This window comes from Aedes albopictus, chromosome 1, assembly GCF_035046485.1.
Source record: "Aedes albopictus strain Foshan chromosome 1, AalbF5, whole genome shotgun sequence".
In the NCBI taxonomy this organism is placed as follows: Eukaryota; Metazoa; Arthropoda; class Insecta; order Diptera; family Culicidae; genus Aedes; species Aedes albopictus.
In genome coordinates this window covers 4,165,039-4,187,285 of record NC_085136.1, presented here as the reverse complement: position 1 = coordinate 4,187,285, position 22,247 = coordinate 4,165,039, and the positions used below count along the sequence as shown (strand labels likewise).

Below are 22,247 nucleotides of genomic sequence, written 5' to 3'. Positions count from 1 at the left end.
GAGTAGAAATAAAGTAGAACACTGAGAAAATTACTCAATTGGATTTGGATTGAATTGACAACGGTGCCACACGGTTGTGTAGCCCGTCATATCGTTCTTACAATCGTCAAGAAAAGATTAAAATTACCTTTACGTCGACCGGTTTTGGCGTGATCTAGCCCATCTACAGGACAATGTCCGACTGACTGCGTTGGTTTCCGTACGTTGTTCGTACACGTCCAAAAGTGAAGAGATGCTACTGTATAAGGCAATCCATGAGACAGATGCGATCAGATGATATTTTTTGTTTACCATGTATTTTTGACATTCGATGATCGGGGTGACAGTTGAACACAAAGGAATTTGTTAAGCACCGACGACACTTGACGAAACTTTGTTAAGTTGTACTCACACTGTGTTTACATTTTTGGCTGTCACCCCCATCGTGAAAAGTCGTCATGGATTGCCTTATTGTCAGTGGACGATGTTTTTGCTCCGGTTCTTCAAGAATTTTATTGGATAATCATCCATAGTTTTCTAAAAAAAACTTCGGCAGATATTTTTTCAAAAATATTGCAGAAATATTTTTTTTTTCAAAGATACCTTTGGGAATACTTCCACAAATCCCTTAAAAAATTCTTCTAAGGTTTGATACTTCTATTTCTCAATATTTATTTCACTATTTTTCTCCTGGGTTCATCCTGGAAAATTTTCAACGAATTTCTTTAGAAACTTTCCAAAATTTCCCTCAGTTTTTTGAATGATTCCTGCAAAAATATCTGTAAGAGTTACGGATTATGATTAATGATGTGCCATGGATTCCTATAGAATATCTCCAGCTATTTCTTCATAAATTCCTCTGAGAGTTCCTTCAGCAATTCTTCCAGGTTTTTTTTAGAAAGTCATCTATAGATTATTTTAGAAATTCAACCAGTTTCCTTCCGAAAATCTTCTACAGATTCCTTTAGAAAGAAGAAATCCCTCATATCACTTAGAAAATCTGCCATTTGTTCCTTCCAAAATTGTTCATTGTTCATTAGAGATTGCTCCATAAATTTCTGCTAGAATTTCTCTAGAAAACTTTTCATCCCCTTAGATTTTTTTTCAAATATCATAAATTTGGAATTCTTGCAGAAATTTTCCCAAGTATTCCGTGAGAAAATCTGCTATTTATTTTATTTAAAACTTCTCCAAAGGTTTCTTTTGCAATCCTTCCATGGATTCCTCCAGGAATTTCTTCATGAAACCTTTTAGGGAAACTTTATCAGGGATTCCTTCGAGAATTCAGAAACTCTTCCAATGGTTCTCCACATTTTTTACAGGCAGTCCTTCAGGCATATCTTCAGGAACTGCTCCAGGAATTCCTGCAAGAATTTATCCATGAATATCATCGAAAATTCGTGCTGAAATGTCTGCTGGGTTTTCAGCAGGTATTTCTCCGGATATTCCTGCAGGAATTCCTTTAGTGATTACAGCAAGATTTTTTTCCAGAGATTTCAGCAAAAACTCATATGGAAATTTCTTCAGGATTTCCTCCTGGTAATTCTTTACATCCATGATTCGTATAATATTTGCTTTTCATTTTTTTAACGATTGTCTGAGTTTCCATTAAGTGAAAAATACTCTAAGAGAATAAATCAAACACAAAAATCCAGCTAAAGAAACTTTGAAAAAAGAAAATAAATGACCACGTTTTTTTTTGTAAATTAACAATGTTCAATAGGGTCCTAAAATTAAAGACGAAATTTCGCTTATATTGAATAATACGATCAAGCATGGTATTCTAATCGGAATTGTACTTTACTCGAACTTGAAAAACAAAGGAATAATGAGAAAATTCGAAATAAGTAAAATGGTAAATAGTTCTACTTTGACATTTGAGGTCAACCTTGTGTGACTGAGCTCGACATTTTTCGCACTGGGATTTCAAAAATGTTCCTATCTGACATACACGGTGAAAAAAAAACACTCAAAGTATGTGTTATAAGCTAGGGACGAGACAAAAGGCTAAAAAATTAAAAAATATATATTTTCAACAACGGTTAATAAAAACATACAAAAATTAAGTAAATATGTACTCTTGAACCATATATTGTGGTTTAAAACAAGAATCCCGATAGGACTTTAGGAGCCTATTGTCGTGGGGCGCCAATCTGGATGCTTGGCAAGGGCGCCATGGGACCACGCTACGGCTCTGCGCTCTTGGTTCCAGCGCAGGCCCCACACGGTTATCAATCCTCATCGAGTGTTGGTCCCCTCACCGCATCTTGGTGTCTCAACGAATATTGGCACCAGGCCTCATCGTATCTTGGATACCGCATCTCGGTCTCCTCGCTTCCCGAACTACTAGAGAGGTCTACTAGACAGGAATCCCGGTAACTAAAGCCAGGAGGAAGCGCATCATTGGAAGCGAGACCCGAAGTTTCCCTACACCGGACAATCGAATTTGCTCAAAATCTATTCGTGAGACCTAACGTCGGACGTAGTGCGCTGGACAGCGGACCTGGCCCTCTATCCAGCGCACTGTATCCGACGTACGCCCGACACACGGTTTAGGAGAAACATCGATTTTCGCGTGTAAAAAAATCAGGCCAAACATTTCAATAGGTCCTATCTGCATTTGAGAGACTCTCTTTGTTCACTTTCTCTTTCAATTATTGCAATGTAATGGTACACTTTTCAATTATTTTTGCAGTACAAATCAAAAGACGATTGTTTTGACCATCGTTCAATGCAAGGAGGCAATCAAAATACAAATAAACAGCTGAGATATTAACGAAAGAGAGAGAAACCAAAGAGAGCCTCTCTTCTGCAGATTGGACCTTTAGACATGTTTGGCCTGAAATCCGATTTTCAACTGCACGAACAATATAGTCTATTTTATGAGGCTAACGACAGAAGTAGGAGTAGTCGGGGTAATTTGGCCAATGGGGCACTTTGAGCACCACTGTAAAATCACCTAAAATCTAGTATGTTCTGAAAATCCACCTAGGAGCTCCAATACTGGCCTGATATTGAAGCGATTGAAACATTAGAACGAAGTAATTTAGTCTCATAGTAAATTAGAAAAATAAAATTTAAAATTGTTGGCCAAATTACCCCGACGAGGGCTGAACAAAAACATTTCATAAGACTTCTCTTGTTTAAATACCTTAAATAACTTTCAAATTAGTTTGTTTTCTGTACACTTTAAGTTGATACTACCTATATGATTCAACATCAAGTGAAGCATATTAAGTTTGTATTGCATTAGGCGATATAAATTCTTTATTGAAAATAGGGTATTGTCATATTACCCCGACGGTTCAAAATCGACCCAAAAACAACACTTTTTTCAAAAATAATTTTTTGCATTTAAACACGATTAGACTATGATATTTTTATGCAACTAGTATAGTATTATCACAAACATTCTGACCATACTATGTACGAGAGATTAAACGTTGTTTTCCGCATCTTCAATCGACTTTTACTTAAGGTGGCCAAATTACCCCGATTTACCCTACGCGCTCTGATGTTTACGTTTTCAATCATCATCCGGTTGATGATGGTTAATGACTGTGCGCAAGTCAAGCGTAGTTTTTGAAACTGGCTAAAACCATAACTAGAATTTTTTATTTAATTTTTTTTTCGCAAGTTAACGAGTGAATCGCAACGAAAAAAATACCTGATTAATTATTGAGTTTTGTATTGCTTTTACGACATCTTTTGAGCCTATTTTGGCTCAAATTTCTCATATCTTCAATTTATCGAACAAGTACCGTTTCAAAAATTACACGATATTCCAGCAAAACAAACGTGCGTGGAATTCTGTCAGTTGACGCCGCTGCTGCGATCAGCTGTTCTGAAACGTCTGGTAAAATGGCTTATTGTAAAATCGATGTTTCTCCTAAACCGTGTGTCGGACTCGGACGTACGTCGGGTACAGTGCGCTGGATAGAGGGCCAGGTCGCTGTCCAGCGCACTACGTCCGACGTTAGGTCTCACGAATAGATTTTGAGAAAATTCGATTAATGTCGGGTGTGGGGAAACTTCGGGTTTCAACCGCGACGACAATGTTTCTTCGGCTGCAAGGGGACGATACATATTGTCTATGCGGTTGGAATCAAGACCGACATTCAATCAAAAATTGCAATTTTCTTGGTCCACAAGTGTCGCAACTGTTTCGCATCTAGTGCGCTGTGTGGCTGACAACAACGGGAAGGATGCGCACTACTTTTGACATGATTAAAAAACGTCGCGAGTTGGGTCGCGTCGCGACTTGATTGTGCGAAGTCCGGTTTGGTGGCGGCCCGACAATATAAAAAGTTTGGGAAACACTGGTTTAGGCCCTTTTCAAATATTGATGCATGTAAAAGTCGACATTCGATCAGCCGCTGTAAGCATCTGTCAAATGGGACGAGAAACAAAAAGGAGTTCGTGCGTGATTTCCAAAAAAATTACAATTTTGTCGTAATTTCTCTGGTTTTGCAGTGAAATTCGTTGAAATAATCAATCAAGTGGAGTACTATTGTTCTACTACTAACTAGTAAATCGAAAAATCCATAGGTAAGTATTTATTTCACTAAAAAAACTTGTTTACCTCTTCGCCGGCATTGACAAACGTTTATAAACATTCGATTCTGTCTCTCGCCTGTGCCGCGCTCCTTCGAACAGCACCGCCGGAAAATGGATTCGGATTTGTACGACGAATTCGGCAACTACATCGGGCCGGATTTGGAGAGCGACGAGGATGACGATCAAAGTTTGTACGGCCAACCGGACCAGCAGGACGATCTGGATCTGGACGAGGGCATGGAGGAGGAAGCCGAACAGAGTGAGGATCCGGCCACTTCTCGGGCGGTTGTGCTCCACGAGGACAAACGATACTACCCATCGGCGCTGGAGGTTTACGGCGAAGAAGTGGAAACCATTGTGCAGGAAGAGGACGCTCAGCCGTTGGATAAGCCGCTGATCGAACCGGTCAAGAAGGTCAAGTTTCAGATCAAGGAACAGGAACTGCCGGACACGACGTACAACATGGAATTCTTGGCTGATTTGATGGATACGCCGACGCTTATTCGGAACGTGGCTTTGATAGGTCATTTGCATCACGGAAAGACGACCTTCGTTGATTGCTTGGTGCGTCAGACGCATCCCCAGTTCCAGGACATGGACGAACGGAATCTGCGCTACACGGACACTTTGTTCACGGAGCAGGAGCGCGGTGTGAGTATCAAGGCCACACCCATCACGCTGGTTCTTCCGGATGTCAAGAGCAAAAGCTTTCTGATCAACGTGTTCGACACTCCTGGGCACGTGAACTTCTCCGACGAGGTGACCGCGGCTATGCGACTCTGTGACGGCGTGGTTCTCTTTGTGGACGCCGCCGAGGGTGTGTCCCTCAACACGGAACGCCTGCTGAAGCACGCCATCCAGGAGAAGCTGGCCATCACGGTTTGCATCAACAAGATCGATCGGCTGATGCTGGAACTGAAGCTCCCGCCGCAGGATGCCTATTTCAAGCTGAAGCACATCGTCGAGGAGATCAACGGCCTGCTGACGCTGTACGGGGATGCCAACGTGAAGCAGGTTTCACCCATCTTGGGTAACGTTTGCTTCGCCAGCTCGCTGTACGGTATTTGCTTCACGCTGAAATCGTTCGCTCGGCTGTACGCCGACACGTACGACGGTGTAAATCCGGTCGAGTTTTCCCGTAGGCTGTGGGGCGACATGTACTTCCACAATAAGTCGTAAGTGGCGATTGTCCTTTGCAACTTCTAAGTGTGTTTCGATATTTCACGATCCCTTTAATTTCAGGCGCAAATTCACCAAGAAGCCCCCGCACAGTTCGGCCCACCGTAGTTTCGTGGAGTTTATTCTGGAACCGTTGTACAAGCTGTTCGCTCAGGTCGTCGGAGACGTGGACACCACCTTGGCAGACACCCTGGCCGAGCTGAACATCCGCGTCACCAAGGAGGAGATGAAGTGCAACATTCGGCCACTGCTGCGATTGATCTGCAATCGATTCATCGGTGACTTTTGCGGCTTCGTAGACATGTGCGTGGAACACATCCAGTCGCCGCTGGACAATGCCCAGAACAAGATCGACCACATCTACACGGGGGTCAAGGAGAGCGGCATCTATCAGGACATGATGAACTGCGATCAGAGCGCGCAGCTGATGGTGCACACCTCGAAGATGTACCCGACGGAGGATTGCACCTTCTTCCAGGTGCTGGGACGGGTCATGAGCGGCACATTGCACGCCGGACAGGAAGTCCGAGTTCTGGGGGAGAACTACTCGCTGATGGACGAGGAAGACTCGCGAACCTTGCAGGTGGGTCGCCTCTGGATCTACGAAGCGAGGTACAAGGTGGAATTGAATCGAGTCCCGGCAGGGAACTGGGTTCTAATTGAAGGAATCGATCAGTGCATTGTGAAGACCTCGACCATCACGGACGCCAACATGAACGAGGACGTGTTCATCTTCAGACCGCTGAAGTTCAACACCCAAAGCATCATCAAAATCGCAGTCGAACCGGTCAATCCTTCGGAACTGCCAAAGATGTTGGACGGATTGCGAAAGGTGAACAAATCGTACCCTCTGCTGTCTACTAAAGTCGAGGAATCGGGCGAGCATGTCATCCTGGGAACAGGCGAACTCTACCTGGACTGCGTGATGCACGATTTGCGCAAGATGTACTCCGAGATCGATATCAAGGTCGCAGATCCGGTGGTGGCCTTCTGCGAGAGTGTGGTCGAGACCAGTTCGCTGAAATGTTTCGCCGAAACTCCCAACAAAAAGAACAAAATCACCATGATAGCTGAACCCCTGGAAAAGGGTCTGGGCGAGGACATTGAGAACGAAACGGTTTCCATCGGTTGGAACAAGAAAAAGCTCGGAGAGTTCTTCCAGATCAATTACGACTGGGATTTGCTGGCTGCTCGGTCGATTTGGGCCTTCGGGCCGGACAACACCGGTCCCAACATCCTCGTGGATGACACACTTCCATTCGAAGTGGACAAAACCCTGCTCGGATCGGTGAAGGATTCCATCATTCAAGGCTTCCAGTGGGGCACCCGAGAAGGTCCCCTCTGCGAAGAACCAATCCGGAACGTCAAATTCAAAATTCTCGACGCCGTCATCGCTCAGGAACCTCTGCACCGAGGAGGTGGTCAAATCATCCCAACAGCCCGTCGAGTTGCCTACTCGGCTTTCCTTCTCGCCACCCCTCGCCTCTGCGAACCATACCTCTTCGTCGAAGTACAAGCCCCCGCCGATTGCGTCTCCTCAGTGTATTCCGTCCTCGCCAGACGGCGAGGTCATGTCACTCAGGACGCGCCCGTTCCCGGATCCCCCCTCTACACCATCAAAGCGTTCATCCCGGCCATCGACTCCTTCGGCTTCGAAACCGACCTCCGGACGCACACCCAAGGTCAGGCCTTCTGCCTATCGGTGTTCCACCACTGGCAGATCGTTCCGGGCGATCCGCTGGACAAGAGCATCGTCATCCGGCCGCTGGAACCGCAACCGGCCACCCATCTGGCTCGGGAGTTCATGATCAAAACCCGCCGGAGGAAGGGTCTCTCCGAGGACGTGTCCATCAACAAGTTCTTCGACGATCCCATGTTGCTGGAACTGGCCCGACAGGACGTGCTACTCAACTATCCCATCTAAGAGAACGAGAGAGAGACCGGGGTGAGTATTTCGGACCTTTTACAGTAATACAATGTTCTAGCGTTTAATGTGACCCACTATCAACGACGGAATGTGGTTGTAATTTGTTCCGAAAGCCCTTCGCGGATGTTTACTACCTAGAATTGATTCTTCTTTCGCTGCTCGAGTCGCTGCCGGTGGTGCATCGCTTGCACTCGCTGAAAGTGCTCGAACAGTTGCTTAAAGTTAATTTTACTCTGGCTCTCGTTGGAAGACTTCGAGTTTCTGCAAAGAAAGGATCGAAACGTTAACTTTATGAACCTTAACATTGAATTTGAACTGGTTTTTACATCATAGCTGGTTGTCCCCAGTAGTTTGGCACGCACTGTAGTCGATTCCGGAGCAGGTTGAAGGCCTCCGTTTGGGGGATCAGCATTAGAATGCCGTATAAGGCCCGCGATAAGTGCTGCGCATCGGCATTATCGTTGGTGTGCGACACCAGAACCAGTCGGAGGGCTGTAAATTATGATCTAATTAGAAATGGTAATGATTGTGAAGCAAAAGCAATGACAAAATATGCTGCATTTCTTCAGCAGTTTCTAGAATCCTATAACAAACTACTGAGGGGATTTCAGAAATAGCCCAGAAAATACTTTAGAGTAAGGAACTCTTGAAGGAATCTCATGAGGAATCTAAGCAGAAAATCCAGGAGGAAACTCAGAAGAAACTCCTGGAGGGATCCCAAAACGTAAATCCTGGAACCCCAGATGGATCTCCTGAAGAAATTTCATGAGAAAATTTTGGAGAAATTGCAGAAGAAACGCCTGGAAGTGTCTCAGAAGGAAAAAACTTCTGCAGGAGTCTCAGGAGGATTTCCAGAAGACACTTCTTGAGAATTTTCAGGAGGAACCCCTAGATAAATCCCAGAGTAAACTCCATAAGGAATTTCAGAGACAACCCTTGGAGAAATTCCAATAAACATAAGAGGGAATTCCAAATGAACTGCCAGATAAATTACTAAGGGAAATTTTAAAAAAATCTCAGAGGAAACTCCTGGAGGAACACCACAAGAAATTTGACGGTATCGCAGCGAGAACTTCTTGGAGAATTCCAGAAAGAATTCTTGAGGGAATACAAGAACCCAGTAGAAAAAACTCTTGGAAAAATCTCAAAAGGAATCCCAGCATAAACTTCTGGAGAAATACAAGAAACAACTCCTGGAGGCTCCGAAACAATCCCTAGAGATTTTTTTTTAGGAAATGCTAGTAGCAACTCTTGAAGGAAGGCTTGAAGGAAGCTCATACGCAACTCCTGGAGAAATATCATGACATCTTAGGGGAAGATCTATGAGGAATTTCGTGAGACATTTTTGAAGAAATCCCAAAACGGAATTCATGGAGTTACTCCAGATGGATCTTCTGGAAAAATCGCGTGGGGATTTCTGGAAGAATTCCAGAAGTAACACCGGGAGAACTCTTTGAGAGACTCCCAAAAGGTACTGCATAATGAATTTAAGAAGAAATTCCTAGAAGAAACCCCTGGAGGAATCTTATAACCAACCCCCGAAGAAATTATAGAAAAAAACTCTAAAGAACTCCTGCATGAATATCAGAAAAAAAACACAGACGAAACTTTCGGGAGAATGTCAGAAGGATCTACTGGATGAATCCCAAATAGATTTCTAAAAGAAACTTTTGAATGAATCTAAAAAAGAATTGCACTCCGTACTCATCCATCCCTTCCTGGAAACATGCGTATGACCCGACCCCTGAGCCAGCGATTCCGGACTTGATCCTCCACATCAATCACCAGATCTCCAATTTGAACGAGTTTGTAATCCTTGCAACACTTGGTGATCGTTGGAATATATTCATTGAATCACCTTGCCTAGAATCTGTCAAAGCTGGTTGCACAAGTCCGTCCCCGTGTTTGCACAGGGCTCCCTGCTCCTCAGAGTCGATAGATACGCCAGTGGTCTCGAGCTTACGGTGGATTCCGCTTACACCAGAGGCGTACGAAGTATCTCATCATCCGGTCCTTATGGCCCTGGTATACCGTGACCGCACCTAATTCCAATCAGCTCCTAATTCCGTTCACACGAATCAAAACATCGAGTATTAGCCGAAATTGTCGCAAATCTTTTGCAAATTGATTTTTGTAATTTTCAATAATTATGTCCACGCCAGAATATAATCAAAAAGTTAAAGGGTTTCTTGTGTATTATTTTGAAAATACATCAAATGCCATTATTTATCCAATCGGCCGCCATATTACTTTTTTTCTTTTGTGGACCTGTGAATTGCATCAATTTATACATTTAATGAGTTTTCATTGAAATACTAACAAAATCAATCAAAAAAGCACCATAGCAGAACAATAAAGGACATATTTTTATAAATTTAACATCAAATCATCTTGTCGAAGAAGACTTCTGATGCTAGAAATGAAAAAACACATGACCGGAATTAGGATACTACAGGTTGTACTTGCTCCTAATTCCAATCACCATATAAATGCAAAGGAAACTATGAAAAATCTGCAGTACAATCGAAACAACCAACTCCAGCATCAGTCAAGGCTCCCTGACGATTGATGTTTGGTTCATATCATTAAATTTTATTGGTTGCCCCAGCTAGCAAGCATAAATTGTGGTGTCGTCGGTTTAAAGATTTATAGATGACGTCAAACCCGACATAAACCTATCATTGACCTGTTTTTATTTTGGTCTCCAAACCCAACATAGACCCAACAGTTATGCAATGTGGGCCCAACATTCGATAAAATTTGACCCGACTTTGACGCGACATTCGACACTCTGGTGGAATTTTGCAGTTTTCTCAGAAAGCTCTCAAAAAACGCAACAACATTAAAATAATCCAATGTTATTACTTCAAATTATTATAGAACTAACATGTTTTGACAAGTAAATAAATGTATTTCGACATATAAAATATAAATATAACCATAAAAACCTATGCCAATATGATTATTTTGTCAACTTGATAATTACTTGGAGTGATCGGAATAAGGAACACTAGTGAACGGAATTAGGATCATACTGATTGGAATAAGGAACAGCAACTTGTTTCAAATAGCGGCAATTTTCCAAATAAGTTGAGTGCTTGCAACCTTGATTATATTTTTCTAGCAGTATAGAGTCATAATGAAACAGCGTTGCACAATTACAGCCACTAAATGCAGAACATGTATTTTCTACAGCTATTAGACTTAGTTCATCGCCTTAAGTGAACGGAATTAGGTACAGTCACGGTACAGTGATGCCAGCGCGCATTTCACGATCCCCCTCCCCATATGCGGCTTGGTAGATGGAATGAAGCGCCACTTTGTATCCATCGGTATTGATGAAGGTTCTAGCGAGGTTGTTGTTGATCTGCTGGAGCGCGATCTTCAGGTCACGGTTAGTGCCCACGAAGTTCGTTGCTCTATCGCTAAAAATTTCTCTCGGGGTCCCCTCCGTGCAACAAAACGCCTTACCGCCATCTTGCAGGATGTGCACCACTTCTAGTTGGACTGCGCGTATGGTGAAGCTCGAAGTAGTCCACGCCGACGTAAGTGAAACGTGCGATACCGTCCTTGCTTGTGGCAGTGAGGCCATTCTCGGAATTCGTGATGGAACTGGCTTGTAAACTTTGCACCACTGGCATTGCTTTCCGACCTGCTTGAAGGCGCAACTCTCATATCCAACACGTGGAACCTTGGACATATCTCATTCACCGCTGTTTCCGCATAACAGTGCACAGTGGGAAAAATCGACCCAAAAAACGGACCTTTTAACGCCGCTGGTTTCGGTACGTGAAGTTGACCATTTCTGACGTAAAAAATTACGAGAAATCGATTGGTGCTAAATTCATTCACCGCACGGCACGGGAAGTGGTCCATTTTGCCCTATTTTCCCCTTTTTTCATACAAAAAGAGAATCAAAATGTACTTTTAAACAGCTAACGCGACTGTAGATCATTGAAAATAGCTGCAGGTGTAATTAGAGGTTAATAGAAATCATAAACATACATGAAAAATCCTTTTAAATGCTTATTTTGCCCCATATGCCCCAACACCTGCTGGAAATTCTGAATTTTACATGATTATGAATAGATTTTTAATGTTACTGATTTGAATTTCATTTTTGTTGCATTAACAAAAAGCGCTAGATCTGTTATCACCCGAATCATCTTCGGGAGTTGTCCAATTTGCCCCATTGTGCCCTATTATCATAGAAAAATGAGATTTGGAATGTATTTATAAGAAACAGATACTGTAATGGAACGTTGAAATTAGTTTTAGTTGCAATTGGAAGCTAACAGCTATCATGCGCATAAATGAAAGATATTTTTCCTATTTTGCCTTACATGCCCCTATAATTTCTGGATGATAACATTTTTCTATTGTTTTGTAATGTCACTGGTTGCAATACATGAAGTCCTAGATCATTTTTATATGTACAAATACGGTCTATCGATAAGTTTTAGAATCATCCACGGGAGGGTACAAATAGCTGTCCATTTTACCCCAATTGGCCCTGATTTGTTGTCGCCTCATGAATGAATCGATTTCCCCCATTTGCTGATGTCCGAATTGATGGACTTTTGTTACCAATCGGAGACGAAAGGACGCCCTATTTAGTTAGTTTAGCGCATATGTGACATATTTTATAAAACGCTTATTATGCCCTTAATTCCCCATCAAAAGCTGAAATTATAGAAAAAGTCATATATATGTCTTATGTATTGTTTTCAGTACCAATGCTAATAAGGGAAATGTATTTATTCATTACTTGACAAAAAATCAGGGCAAATTGATTTGTTCATTACATGACAAAAATCAGGGCGAATTGGGGTGAAATGGACAGCTATTTATACCATTCCGAGAATGATTGTAGTATTAATCGATAAACCGCATTTGTATACATCAAAAATGATCCAGGGCTTAATGTTTTGCATCCAGCGACATTACAAAACCATACAAAATATGTTATTATCCAGCAGTTTTAGGGGAATGTAGGGTAAAATAGGGAAAATATATTTCTTATATGCGCATGATAACTGTTAGTTTCCAATTGCACCTAAAACTAATTTCAACGTTCCATAGCAATATATGTCTTTCATAAACACATTTTAAATCTCATTTTTCATGAAAATAGGGCAAAATGGGGCAAATTGGACAACCCCCGAAGATGATTCTGGTGATAAAAGCTTTAGCGCTTTTTGTTTATGCCAAACAAATCAACTTCAAGTCAGTTACATTTAAAATCCATTCATAATTAGGAAAATTGTGAATATCCGACAGTTGTTGGGGCATATGGGGCAAAATAAGCATTTAAAAGGATCTTTCATGTATGTTTATGATTTCTATTAACCTCTAATTACACCTGCAGCTATTTTCAATGATCTACAGTCGCGTTAGCTGTTTAAAAGTACATTTTGATTTTCTTTTTGTATGAAAAAGGGGAAAATAGGGCAAAATGGACCACTTCCCGTGCCGTGCGGTGAATGAATTTAGCACCAATCGATTTCTCGTAATTTTTTACGTCAGAAATGGTCAACTTCACGTACCGAAACCAGCAGCGTTAAAAGATCCGTTTTTTGGGTCGATTTTTCCCACTGTGCAGTGCTAGTACTGCCGATGGTAGCAATCGACCAGAAGTGTAGTGTCGCCGTGTCGCTTTGGCAGAATAACTTGAAGTCGAACGAAACCTGCTGTGCACATGCGTTCCAACCATCCTGCTCGTCCAGAAATGGACCTGATCCTGTCCAGCTGCAGTTGTTCACCAGTGGGAAGTTCTGGTAGTTCATATCGACTTAGCCACTCCATGTAGCAATGTAGTGTAGTATGTTGACTGCTTCTTGACTTTGTAACGAAGATTTCGCATGAACCTGTGCGAAATCTCCTATTTTGAGAACCGCCCAAATTGCAATACATAGTTGTTCCTGGGCTACGTCGTGACGAAGATGGATCGGACAAAGCTTCTCAGACGACTCGCCATCTTTCATTGTTTGCTGGGGCCATGAATCCGGGTGCTCGTAGAGGAATTTTCTAGCTTGGAATCAGCGACTGACGGAAATGATATCGAGACCTTTGCCAAACTTTTCAGTCACCTAGGATTCATTTGAGACGGCACCCAGCGCCGACCTGCGTGAGATCGTGTAGTTCAGTTATTCTGAATGCGACATCCGGAAATACGTTACTGCTGAGGAAGCTTCTACGGATGTGTCCACGTGTAGTTCTGTAGTCTTCAGAGAAGTAGCCAGGGTCAGGGAAGTAGCAACGTCGGATTTCGATATGATCTAGCTGCTGCAGTAATTTGATCCATCGCTGCCATTGCTCAGAAATACGTCCGAGAAACGTTCGTCGTAACGGATTCACAAGCGCCTTTCCGTGGACTACGAAGACGTCTATCAGCTCGACGGGGCGAAGATGCTCATCACCGTTCGCAGAACATCTCTTTTGGACTTTTGGAACGACGTCGCCCAGAAGAAGAGCCTGGATTCCTTCCATGAACACACCTTGGAATACGAAGACATCCGCTTCCGCGTACTCTGCAGCCTTATCAAACCAAACTGTCTCGGCAGATTCCGTTTGTTGTCCCCCGATCCGTGTGATAACGTGACAACGAGTTCGACAGCCAGTTTCGAAAACCCAACAAATCCGGCCATGGAGTGAACTAACTTCACCTGTTCTTCAAATTCCACTGCTTTCCCTACACAGTCGACATAATGATGCTTAGTAATTGCCTCCGCTGCATGCGGAAATTCGCCAGCAAACTCCTCGGTATTCCGATTTTTTTTTCGGAGCCCAACGTCGCTACGTCCACGACGAACACCTCAAACGGCTTGGACGGAACGTCCAGCTGTAGAAATAGCTATGTCGACCAGTCATCAGGGCGAATCAAGATCTGGTGGAATATCTCGCAGATATCGGCACTAGTAGTCACCTCGAACTGGCGAAATGAAGACAAAACCAAAGGAAGCGGGTCAAAAAATTCCGGTTCAGCAAGGAGAGCAGAATTGAACAACTGGTTCAATGGCAGAAACAAAGTCCGGTTTGGATCGAAGCAAGCTAGTTCCTCTGGACTCTCCTTATGAACGTATCCGCTTGACTTGGTATTGATTCAGTATTTCACCGTTCAGGGTGGCCACAGACTCGGGAAATTCGGGAAATGCGGGAAAAAGTCGGGAATTGAAATCCATCGGGAAATATGCGGGAATAAGTCGGGAATTTTATTCATAATCGGGAATTTTCAAAATGATGTGTAATTCCTCTAGAATGTAAACTCAAACCTAGATTTAGCACTTGATTCACTTCAAATCCAGATTCTTAGACAGTTTTAGAAGCTTCACGCAGGAATTTCAAAATCCAAATAATGCAGATGAGCATTTGATTCTAAATTACGAGTGATTTCTTGTTTGATAGGAATTATACGATAACAGGTTTTTATGGTCCGGATACTCGAGTCAACAATTACACCTTAAAATTAGGCAAAACATATTTCAAATCATAATTTTTAGAAATGAAGTTTAGAACGACTAAAAACCCCAATCTAAAAAAAAAACGAAAAAAAGTATCCCAAAAATAATTTTGGTAGTTAAATTTTGAATTTTATCAAAAATGTCATAAAATACTTCTCCAACATTTTATTTTCTTAGAAAATTTTTAGCTTGCTACTTGGTAGAAATTTTCTAAATAAAGAAGAACGTGCCTCTGAAGCAGAATTACTGACACTGGGATCCCGAGCAGTAGAGAGTATCTACAGCATAATAAAATATGTTATTTTGGCAAAATAACAGAGAAACGGAAAGAGTTATTTTTGTGTTATAAACATAACATATCATGTTATAAACTTGCCTGTCATAAGCAAAGCAAAGCAAAGCAAAGCAAAGATAACCGTACACATCGTAGTTGCTACTCCGTGATTGACCAGAACAATCGAAGTTGCACAGAGAGCCAATGAATGTGAAAGCTTGGGACTAGCTAACCATTCTCAATGTGCACAATTCGAGAGTTCAGCTATTTAAAGTCAATAACGGCGCTGGCCACGTCCTTACGGTCATCAGGAAAGGGAAGGAATGTTAGTTCGACAACCGTTGCTACTAGAAACCGTGGAATCCACAGCATCCCCACAGTTGTCACGGGAAGGAATGGTGGTTAGTAGGGTAGGGTAAGGTGTGGATCTAGGAGCCACCTCTGTTAGGTGATATGATCCACTAGTTATATGGAAATACACGTCGCGGTCTTCATCACGATTATGATTTATTTGATCACGATGACCACTGGTCCCGGATTTCGTGCTCGCGTTTCCATCGCCCTACCGTGGAAACCGACTGATCTACGATTATTGTAGCGCGATTCTGAACCCGGATTTTTCACTCGCACTTCCATCGCCCTACCGTGGGAACCGACTCGTTATAAACTTGCCTGTCATAAGCGGCAAAATAACAAAAATCATTACAAAAAAATGTTCCTGGAAGACCAGTTGAATAACACAATTTGTTTGTTTCAATAACAACTTAATAATAGTGAATTTGTAAAATATTTCAATAACAAATTATGAAATTAACAAGTTATTGATAACAATTTTAAATCAAAATGAGTTATAAGATCTTATAAGGTCTAAGGGGTAAGGGGGGTTTGTGAAAATGTGACAAGCAATGTGTTAAGTATAGGAAAACCCCGTACGAAGTGGGGAGGGGGGACGAAAATCCCCCTTTTTAGTGTGACGTACTTAATGGATGCTCCCTACTGACACAGTTAGAATGTAATGTCAGAAAGAAGAGGAAGAGGAACTGACGAGAAAACATGATTTTCTCATCAGGTTCTTGCGAAATGCTGTGAACAACGTCAATCTCGAATGGTGTAGTTTTGATTGCAAAACTTGTTATTGATGTGTTATTGATGATCAAATATTTGTTAAGTCCCAATAATTCAAAAATAACTGAACTTGTTCTACAAAAAAACATGTTGTTGAAATGTTATTTGAAGAAAATATATTAATAGCACGATCATAACAAAATAAGCGTGTCCAACAAAACATGTTATGGAAAGATAATGCCTCAATAAGTTAATTATAACAAACCAAGATATAATAACAGATTTTGTGATTTCGTTGTTATCATTTTGAAATTCTCCTCTGCTCGGGGATAGCGTAAAAATACTCTTTTAAAGAATTCACCAAAGAATATTTTAGTTAGCCGACTAGATTTTTTATGCGATTTTTTTTAGTCGAGTCAAGTACAAGACACTGAAGACGACCTTACAGTTGAGGTCGAAATACGTATCTGTCAAAGGATGCAAATTCTTAGTGGAATTCAAAGGAACAGTACTTAACGCGATTTTAGATTTTTTTGTTGGAACTTCATTAAGCATTTCTTAAATAGTTCACAAAAATCTTTTGGGAATTCCGACACAAATATTTTCAAGTATAGGTTTACGTTTAAAGATATCCAGAATAACAAGCAAATTTCAATCATTTGTTACTTGAAAGTTTCTTTTGATGTTAACGTCTCCAAAATATTATAAACTGTCACAGTATTACAATGACACTGTACGTACATATTTCAGTAAGTTTTACAGATCCACTTAAAAGTTTGGATTTTTGGATGTTTTACATGCTCCACAAATATATAAAGAAAAGTCGGGAAATTTCAAAATCAATGCGGGAAAAAGTCGGGAAAAATGCGGGAATTTGAATTTTGATTTTGTGTGGCCACCCTGACCGTTTCAGTATTCAGACTTTCAGTATTTCTATTTGAAATTGGTATTCCTGCAAGAGTTCTTTCTGCGATTTCTCCAGGAGCTCGGTTTGGAATTCGTCCAGGAATTGTGTTAGGTATTCCTCCGGTAATTTCTGGGGTTCCTCTAGAAACTACTGCTGGGATTACTCCAAAAGTTTGTTATAGCACTACTCCAGGATTTTTTGGGATTTCTCCAGAAGTTCATTCTATGACTCATCTAGCAGTTTTTTTTAACCCTTTCCTTCCCACGACTTTTTTTTGACCAAAATAAATAGATAATTCACTATGCAACAAAAATGGTGGAGCAAAACAGTCATATTTAATGCTAAATTATAGCATACAATTCAAATTGATCGAAAATAAAGTGGTGCTCTAGAGCACCACTGGGCATATGAGCGACTTTTTTCTTGTTTTTATTTTTTTATTTTTTTTAATAGGAAAAACTGTCTAAAACAAATTTGTGAACTATATGTATACATTGCACAAATATTAATCTTCTCAATGCATTTCAATTTAATTATTGTTATATAAGGTTTTAGGTTGATTTTTTTCGCAAATTTTAACGAAGAGATTATACTTTATATACTATAGTAAGCATTTTATTCTATATCTTTTTCTATTACATTTTTGTAGTTCGAAGAGAAATACTGCCCACTCGCATAATATTCCCATTCTTACTGAGTTTCCCGGGTTTTCTATTCGTATGCGAGTGCTGGCACAACAGGTTATTATGGTGTTATTCAAAAAGATTTATTTAATCCAACATTTCCGAATCAGATCATAAAACAATAATATAATAATAGTTAAAGAGCACTGTAAATGAAAACAAAATAACAAATTTTTGCATCACATCGAATTATGGCCGAATTAGTTCTCAATCTGCGTTATGGAACTGAACAAAACAGTTTCGATCTTGTAGGACACATAATGGAACATCGCATTTCGAACATCCAAAGCTTGTAAAATGATTGCGTTCATCGCAATGGAAGCAGCGTACTCGTTGGTTTAGCACAACCGGCCAATGAGCAAAATTGTCAAATCTAGCCTCCGCCGGAACAACTTTTCTTGTTACCCGATGTTTCTTTCGTGTACGCACAATTTTTGTAGTCGGTCTTCCCCTACGTTTAAGGATTTCTCCGGGAGCTCTTTCTGGTAATGTTCAAGGAGTTTTTGCTGGTGCTTCTCCAAGAGTTTTTCTGGGATTCCCGAGAGTTTTCTTGGATTCCTACACTGCCGTGAATCGCATATCTGTCCCATTTGCATAGGAAAACCAGCAAAGATGGGACTGATATGCGATTCACGACAGTACATGCATTCTGAAATTCTTCTAAAAACTACTTCTGTTCGTTCTGGAATTCCTTCAAGAGCTATTTTTGCGATCCCTCCAGGAGTTCGTTCTAGTACTCTTCGTGGAGTTCTTTCAATGGTTCATCTAAAAACTCGTACAGCAATCGAGAAGGGCATATCCTGAAGTAAAAACTTTTGATGAAATCTCAGTGAGAACTTCTGGAGGAATTGTAGAAGGATTTTTTTAAGGAATTGAAACAACCCAGAAGTAACTCTTGGAGGAATCTTACAGTGAATCGCAGAATAAACTTGTGGTGAAACATAAAGGGAATAGTAGCGATTCCTTCAAGGAACTTCCCATAGATACTCGAATGGAACTCCGGAATGCCTTTTAAAAGAAATTTCTGGCGGAATTTCAAAAGGAGCCCCTGGAGGTATTTCATAAAAAAGAGCCCTTTGGAGGAATCCGAAATCAAAACTCCTCAAGAATCCTAGAAGGTTCTCCTGGAGAAATTTCTTTAGAAACGCATGAAGAAATACTAGGGGAAAATCTTGGAGGACAAACTCGAGACAAACAGAATTCTATGATTGTAATCTCATTAGGTAAACCCAACTCCCAACTACTTATTTCAATACAGAAACTATATGATAAACAATAAATAAATTATTGATTTCCAAATACATTTTTTTTCGTTGATTTTGAAAAAAAAAATGGCGAAATTGCAAGCATTTTTCCCGGAAACGCTTTCTTGACATAGAAGTAGTTGTTCAAAGTCGTGGGAAGAAAAAGAAAAGAATTCAAAAAGGAACCTCTGGAGGAATTTCATAATGAACCTCTAAAGAAATCCTAGAAGGAACTCATAGAGTAGTCCAGCGAGGATGAATCACAGACAAAACTTTAGGGAAAATATCAGAAGGTACGGAACTCAAACGGATTTCCAAAAAAAAAACTCCTGGATTATCCTTTTTCAAGAATTTTAAGCATTTTTCCAGGGATTCCGTCCATTATTGTTTTCGGTTTTATTTCAAGATTCTTCAAGGATCTTCCCGAGATTCTACCAGCAAATTATTCTAGGGTTCCTCCAGAGATTGATTCTGAGAGTCTGTTAGATTTTTTTTAGGATTCCTACAATGATTTCTAGTCTTTCCTCTCGAATTTTTCTCTGGAATTTTTTTCCGGGTTTCTTTCAGGGTTTCCACCAATGATTCCTCTAGAGTTCTCTTGTGGGATTTTTCCAGGAATTCATCCAAGGATTTTTGCCCAGATTGTTTCCGGTATTCATTCAGTGTTTTTTTTCGGAATTCCTCCAGATATTCTTCCCGGGAATTTTCTCCGGGATCCCTTCAGAAATTGTTTTAAATAACCTCTCTATTGATTTTTCCAGGGATTTCTCTCTGATCTTCTTCAGAGATTCCTGTCAGGATTTCTCCCATGATTTCTGTCCAAATTCCCGGAGAGTAATATAGAAATGATGAAGCGAAGAGAGTATAGAAAAAGGGGAGGCCTTCTGATACCATAAATACTTACATGCAAAAATAGGAGATTCAATCAGTTGAACTAGTTTATCGATTTCAACTAGGAAATCGACCGTGATTTCCATATCAGCGCTATAAGAGATTAAACATCAAATTAGATTTCTTTAGTCCAGGTTCCGAAAGCGCAGCAATTCCAACTTACAACAGTACGACAATTTCCGACACGTGCTGATAGCACTGGGCTAGCAGACACAGCGACAGCGTCGACACGGCACAATGCGACCAACATTTGTACAAGCACTCGAACAACGAGGCGGACTTTTCGTTCCTAATATCCCGCAAGGTATTTCGCAACTCGAACAGATCCGACGTGGTCAGCAGAATCATGTTCAACGTTCGGACCATCGTCGAGGTGAACTTTAGGTTGGTTTTCTCTTCCTGCAGGATTTCGGCGAAGGTCCTATAGATGTACTCGGCGTTCAGCAGTCGACAGAGCTGTCGGATGATGAGGGTTCCTCGGTTGTCCAGGAATATCCGGTTCTCGCTGAACAGCGTCAGCAGTTCCATTAGGAAGTGCTTGTACTGCATTTGATCGAAGTCGCTTCCCTTGGCCGTGGCCGAGTTGACGATTTCCGCCAGGACGACAATCGCTTGGAGGACCACATCATCCGAACTGTCCGACAGGCAGTCCCTCAGCAGAACCGGAAACAGATTGTTTGCGTGGCTGGACATCTCGTCGTGCACTTCGGTAAACAGGTGATGGACCCACTTCAGGACAGCGATCTTCGTCGGAACGGAGCTGTGGATCAAGTACTGCCGGAGTACTTCCATCACCGAGTCCAGATCGAGATTCTTAAGGTTCTGATGCTTCTCCTCGCCGGAAACCAGCTCCAGCAGGTGGATGTTAACCGCCGTGGCACAATCTTTGATGTGTTTCTTGGATTCACCCTCGAATGCCAAGCATGGCAAGATCGCTGTGAAAATCCCCGACGAAAACCTAATAATGTCCCCCTTGGCCAACAGGACAAACTCCTTGATCCAACTTATCGCCGTGAACTGGATCAGAGCGTTGCTGGACTGTGCCTGCACTATCAGCACGTTCATCATTTGCGGAATGTCCACCACGGTGGGGTCGGCCTTGATCGTCTTCAGGAACTGAGTCAGAAGGGATTCGCACATCCGCTGTATTTCCGGCATGTTGTCCTCGAGCATTTGGAACAATCCGAGCAAAACCTCCGGCAGGTAGACCACCATGTTGATTTCCGGAACCGCATTCAGCACCGAAATCCAGGAAATTATGAACTGCCTTGCAAACGAGTTTTTGGCCATGATTCTCTCTCGAACCAGCGGGATGAACGAGTCCAAATCGAACGACCCGGATGACTCAATCACAATGTCCTTCAACAGACGATCCAGAAGTTCACTCCCGTTTTTCACATTCTGATCCGGATCCGTCACCAACCGGCTCAGCGATGTGAACAGACTCGGAAACAGCGGAATGATTGACCCCCGTGAGACCTTCACCACATTGTACAGCGACTCACTGGCAAAGTATCGCACCCTCGTGTCCGTGTCCATCAGGCAGTTCAGTATCGGATTGACAATCTCCTCGATGAACCGCTCGGTGTCTTTCCCCAGCGCTATGCTGGCTGCCGCCAGTGCAATCAAACCACCCTTCTTCTTGTTGGAATCGTTCGACGTCACAAAGTCCTTACTCAGCACTTCGATTATCCGCCGGATTTGTCCGTAGCTCTTCTTGGCGTTGAAATCCGCCACCATCCTACAGGGGAGATTGTAAGATCGTTGAGCATCCAAGGATGAGGAAATTCCGGCGATTATCACAACAAGGTACTTACTTTTCTATCTCGGTCGCGGCAATCTTCCGTTTTTCGTAGGTCTTATCGCTGAGGGCCTTCACGCAAGCCTCGCTGATCGGGGCGTAAGCATTTTCCATTGCTTTTCAAGAGAAAATTCCTACCTTTGTAGCTGCAAATAATTATTATTAGTCACTCACTGCAGTTTCGTTATCGCTCTAGTCTTTCATGCAAAAATATTACTAAGCAAAAACAAAATCGTGTTGTCTTTGAGTGATAGATGTTGATAGATCTAACTGTCAAGAT

At 41.7% G+C, this 22,247-nt stretch overlaps 2 protein-coding genes across 2 annotated transcripts; one reads left to right on the top strand and one right to left on the bottom strand.

Annotated features, from left to right (window-relative positions):
* Positions 1–4,362: 4,362 nt before the first annotated feature.
* Positions 4,363–7,726, top strand: LOC109405380 (116 kDa U5 small nuclear ribonucleoprotein component). The gene is made up of 3 exons (XM_029853752.2): positions 4,363–4,527; positions 4,636–5,711; positions 5,779–7,726. Exons 2-3 carry the CDS (start codon positions 4,648–4,650, stop codon positions 7,637–7,639), a joined length of 2,925 nt encoding a protein of 974 aa, XP_029709612.2. The 5' UTR covers positions 4,363–4,527; positions 4,636–4,647; the 3' UTR covers positions 7,640–7,726.
* On the bottom strand, positions 7,703–22,161 carry LOC109431066 (protein VAC14 homolog). Its single transcript, XM_019707203.3, has 5 exons — positions 21,984–22,161; positions 20,330–21,907; positions 20,180–20,259; positions 7,969–8,134; positions 7,703–7,903 (listed from the first exon to the last, which is right to left on the bottom strand). The coding sequence occupies exons 1-5, from the start codon at positions 22,079–22,081 to the stop codon at positions 7,777–7,779; spliced, it is 2,049 nt and encodes a 682-aa protein (XP_019562748.3). The 5' UTR covers positions 22,082–22,161; the 3' UTR covers positions 7,703–7,776.
* Between the last annotated feature and the right edge of the window lie 86 nt (positions 22,162–22,247).

Bases quoted from the DNA above. Each gene is read 5' to 3' on its own strand.
- LOC109405380 (XM_029853752.2), top strand. From the start codon at position 4,648: ATGGATTCGGATTTGTACGACGAATTCGGCAACTACATCGGGCCGGAT. The intron at 5,712-5,778 runs GTAAGTGGCGAT...CTTTAATTTCAG, and splicing joins ATGTACTTCCACAATAAGTC to GCGCAAATTCACCAAGAAGC.
- LOC109431066 (XM_019707203.3), bottom strand. From the start codon at position 22,081: ATGGAAAATGCTTACGCCCCGATCAGCGAGGCTTGCGTGAAGGCCCTC. The intron at 21,908-21,983 runs GTAAGTACCTTG...TCTCCCCTGTAG, and splicing joins GCCGCGACCGAGATAGAAAA to GATGGTGGCGGATTTCAACG. The intron at 8,135-20,179 runs GTAAGTATTTAT...CATAATTTACAG, and splicing joins TGAATCTCCTATTTTTGCAT to CCCTCCGACTGGTTCTGGTG.